This window comes from Anastrepha ludens, chromosome X, assembly GCF_028408465.1.
Source record: "Anastrepha ludens isolate Willacy chromosome X, idAnaLude1.1, whole genome shotgun sequence".
NCBI classification, from domain to species: domain Eukaryota; kingdom Metazoa; phylum Arthropoda; class Insecta; order Diptera; family Tephritidae; genus Anastrepha; species Anastrepha ludens.
The window spans coordinates 37346663-37351746 of NC_071503.1; the positions used below are offsets into that span (position 1 = coordinate 37346663).

General features: G+C 36.1%; 1 protein-coding gene across 1 annotated transcript; it reads right to left on the reverse strand.

Annotated features, from left to right (window-relative positions):
* Nucleotides 1–202: 202 nt before the first annotated feature.
* Nucleotides 203–1996, reverse strand: LOC128869939 (putative nuclease HARBI1). Its single transcript, XM_054112538.1, has 5 exons — nucleotides 1800–1996; nucleotides 1137–1456; nucleotides 972–1075; nucleotides 772–919; nucleotides 203–579 (listed from the first exon to the last, which is right to left on the reverse strand). Exons 1-5 carry the CDS (start codon nucleotides 1994–1996, stop codon nucleotides 203–205), a joined length of 1146 nt encoding a protein of 381 aa, XP_053968513.1.
* Between the last annotated feature and the right edge of the window lie 3088 nt (nucleotides 1997–5084).

Sequence of the window (5084 nt, forward strand, 5' to 3'; positions counted from 1 at the left end):
AGTTCTTTTTAAATAACTATACCTGAAGTTTTGTTCAAGTTTAAATTAACTAAATTTTACGTTTTTAAATGGAGTAAAAAAAAGCATTAAATGAAATTGATTTTGAATAAGTATCCATTAGTGTTTCCAGTTATTTTATTTTATTTAGGTCGGTTAGCATTATACTTCAAAAGCATAATAGTACAATATGAAAACAAGATGGTTATGTCGAGTTCATCCACGAGATTTTAATTTGATCTCTGATTGTTTGGCCGATTCTAGTATACTGGCCTTCTCCAGACACTATGTCAGATGCGGTTTGACTCTCTGAATTTGTTGCTGTAAAGCTCACATTAAATTGTATACAAATGTTGTGAAGCGCTGCACACACATTCGCAAACCTAGCCACTTTTATAGGATCATATCTTCCTCTTTTGTTGTATTCTAGGATTCTCCACCGACCTTTCAGTACACCATTAGTTCGTTCAATGATGCACCGTGCCTTGGAATGAATTTCATTGAACCTTGCTTCACCTGATCCGTCCGATGGATTTCTGTACGGTGTTATGCACCACGGCTCAAGTGGATATCCAGAGTCCCCTATTAAAAACAAACAACACGTAATTTAGCACAATCTAAATCATATGTAATTATATATGTATAACACATACCTAGCAGCCAGGCATTGTCACTCCTATCCAGATATCCAGAGTCCCCTATTAAAAACAAACAACACGTAATTTAGCACAATCTAAATCAATTGTAATTATACAATATATGTATAACACATACCTAGCAGCCAGGCATTGTCACTCCTATTGTGCAAAAAACGATGTTCCATAACCATTCGTTCGTTTGAATGCTTCCATATGAATGAGTCGTGGGCTGCACCCCCATATTGGCAGTTTATTGCGAGAATTTTCGTTGTGTGGTCGCAAATCTAACAGAAACAACCTTGGAGTAACATTCCATCTCTTTATTAAAAAACTCACCAACATCGCATTTATGCTATGAAAACCCTTCCTGTTGAAATACATGTGCTCGTTGACCGTGGGCTTTTGTAGTCCAATGTGGGTGCCATCAATGCATCCAACCACTATTATTAAAAAACGAACATTAAATAAATTTTTCACAGCTAAAACATGGATTGAATTTACCTCCTGGAATTTGATAGTTCTCAACAAACCACTCTTTGCACCTTCTCGAATCATCTGGCTCAAATTTAATATGTTTAGGACACAATTTGGCTTCAATTTCTTCCAAAACATTGCCCGTTAATTTCGAGACAGTGCTCTGGCACATTCCTATCAAATAGTCATTGCCTATTGCATGCTGATAGCCACCACTTGCGAGTAGGCTGAGACACGCAGCCAGTTGGAGCACCGCCGGAACAGCTTTTGTGTCTTGGCAATTTATATTTATGTTATTTAAAACATAATTAAATGCTTCTTTGCTTAAGCGAAACCTTTGGATAAACCTGTAAGCGAAGGATATTTTATTACCTATTTTTCGTCATATATAAAGTACTTACGCATTGTTTGATAATGCTAGCGGATTGCTTTTGTCTCGAAGTTGTTTTCGCAAAACTCTTTCATTATTTTCTTCATCGCTGGAACTTAAACAAAAAAAAAAATACTCGGATCCATTTAAACTTTTTATATTTTCGTTACTTTCTGCGGTTTATTTTGACACTTCAAATTCTATTGTGACTTAAAAAAACGAAGAAGATGAGAAAAATAATCGATAAACAAAATTACAATTACGATACATCTTCTTCCGACTGTTATGATCCCAACTCGTTCATTCGATTATCGACTCACGTTATTTGTGTTCGAACGATTGTCGTTTCGTTAACGACTGTCACGATTCGACCCCTGGTGTTTGCAACGAAATCCTCTTCCTCAACTTCTGTGTCACAACCTATTTCACTGTCATCGCTTTCAAATTCATCGTTGCTATCACAACAAGAGAGAAATTTCTCAATTTGTTTATCTGTTAGTGATTGTTGATTAGCCATTTTAGAGTTACGATAAAATTATTCGTACTAAAAAAGTACCCCGTCAAAACTGGAAGTTACACAAACGTCATCTTTCGTCATTTTGACTACCGCAAAAAATTATAAGCGAAAAAAAAAAATACTTACAATGTGCGTTGTTTGCTGTACGTCTTCGTCCACCAACAGCTTCTAACCAACTAACGCTATCAGAAAAATCAGACCAAAACAATCTAAAAAAACCGGTTTTAATTTTAAAATAAAATCGCGCGTAGTCATTTTGACGAAGGATGACGGAGCAGGGTTAAAGCACTCATCAGTAGCTTTGATTTGATACCCACAATGTAAAAACACATCCTAGGTTACCCGGATCCTCGTTTTGGCCTTCGGCAGCGCCACCTGGTGGCGAGTGGAATCAATAAGCATATTAGACTAACCTTCACCGTGGAAAAATATATATATATACCAAATTTCATAATAATCGGCCCAGGCACACACGACCAAACTGTATTCAATTCTAATGAATGCTATGTGCGAGCAAAAACACACTCACTTAACCGACGCACCGCACACACACGCGTAATCGGATTTCAACCAAACTTCACAGAAACCTTTGCCAAAGTAACACCAACAATGTGTGAAACCTTCATTGTCTTCCTTACACGCGTTGCTGAGATTACCCCGGACAAATGCACACTTTCTTTCGGCTTAATTTTTATATATTGTATATAGATATAATATAAATATAATATAATATAATATATATAATATAATAGGACTATGAATAAGTTCGTGCGGTTTTACAACAGATGGCGTAACTTGATTATTATTCCATCGATCCACATTTCCAAACATTCATTGGAGAGCTACTGTCGTAAGGCACAAACGTCAGTATAAGTTTTTTATTTGAAGCGTAAACAACAATATTTTTACCACACTTGAAAATGTCGAATTTCGTGCCAAATAATGTGTTTTTGAGGGGAATTCTTCTTCATTATTTTAATATGAAGAAAAAAGCAGCCGAAAGTCATCGTATCTTGGTGGAAGTTTATGGTGAGCATGCTCTATCTGAGCGAACGTGCCAGAAGTGGTTTGCACGCTTTAAAAGTGGTGATTTTGGCTTGGAAGACGAAGAACGCGAGGGTGCGCCGCCAAAGTTCATGGATACCGAATTGGAGGAATTGCTCGATCAAGATCCGGCTCAAACGCAAGAAGAGGTTGCAAAAACTTTGGGAGTTGATCAATCAACCATTTCCAAACGTTTAAAAGCCATGGGAATGATCCGAAAGGTAGGCCATTGGGTGCCGTATGAATTGAAGCCAAGAGACGTTGAACGCCGTTTTATGGCATGCGAACAACTGCTTCAACGGCACAAAAGAAAGGGTTTTTTGCATCGAATTGTGACTGGCGATGAAAAGTGGGTCCATTACGACAATCCAAAACGTCGGGCAACGTATGGATACCCTGGCCATGCTTCAACATCGACGTCGGCGCAGAATATTCATGGCCTGAAGGTTATGCTGTGTATCTGGTGGGACCAGCTGGGTGTTGTGTATTATGAGCTACTGAAACCGAATGAAACGATTACGGGGGATGTCTACCGACGACAATTGATGCGTTTGAGCCGAGCACTGCGAGAAAAACGGCCGCAATACGCCGATAGACACGACAAAGTTATTTTGCAACATGACAATGCTCGGCCACATGTTGCACAAGTGGTCAAAACATACTTAGAAACGCTCAAATGGGATGTCCTACCCCACCCGCCGTATAGTCCAGACCTTGCGCCATCCGATTACTATCTCTTCCGATCGATGCAACATGGCCTGGCTGACCAGCACTTCCGTAATTACGATGAAGTCAAAAAATGGATCGATTCGTGGATTGCGGCAAAACCGACCGAATTTTTCACAAAGGGAATCCGTGAATTGCCAGAAAGATGGGAAAAAGTAGTAGTAAGCGATGGACAATATTTTGAATATTAAATTTGTAACCATTTTACGTCAATAAAGTTTCAAATTTCGAAAAAAACCGCACGAACTTATTCATAGTACTATTATATATATATATAGATATATAGATTAAGGGGTTATACGCAGTTATGAAGCAAATAAAAGACGGGTTGTCAAGGATTTATCCTGAAGAAACTTCAGAATATTTTAATTTGAAAATTTTTGGCGGTTATAAAAGCATCCTTCAAGAACGTAACACATTTTTTTATTTATGAAAATGTTGATTATAGAGCGCGCTGCAGGCGATTTCTGGAACCTCCTTTAAAAAAAGACGATTTACGGTGTACATCGTAACTCAGGATTGGATTATCTGAAATCAAAAAACCAAACAAATTTTGTTAATATATTAGATTATCTAGTAATTAATCGTTCGGCTAATCAAAATAGTGAATTTTCACAAAATGGCAGCTTTTAAAAGAAATGATTTCGATTTTTACGTTAAAATTTGGCCGTAAATTGATTATAAAATGGAAATTAAGTATCAGATTTACAAAAGGAACGATTAATTACTAGAAAATGTATCTTTAAAGATTGAGTTAAGGGGGGCCTCTACTGTAAAACTTAAAAAAAATCGATTTTTTACTTTTTGTTGAAACATACTCAGAAACAACTCCAGAATGTTCCATGAAAATCTTAAAAAGAAATCTTGAATAGTTTTCAAGTTATAAAAGTTTTAGCAAAGCAGGTATAAACTGAGCGCTCGAGCGGTTTACGGTCATATGCGCTTGATAATGCGCTTGTTTAAGCGTGTTTTTCTCGAAACCACGTTTTCAAAATTGCCCACATCACAGCTCCGTGAAAAATTAACATATCAAGCTCAAACTTTGATAGTATATTTTTAACAATATTTACTAGTTTTTAAAGCTATGGTGGGAAAAAAATTATTATTTATAATAACAAATTTATTATTTTTTATTATTTTATTATTTTTTAATAACAAAATGACAACAAAAAAATGTCGATTTTTTAAAAAACTTCAAAAATTTTACAAAAAAATTTTTTTTTTGCCAGTAATAGGCTTAACAACTAAAAATAATGATATATAATAAAAAAAAATTGGTTTTTTTCATTTCAGATTTTTTTTAAATGCGCGACAGTGT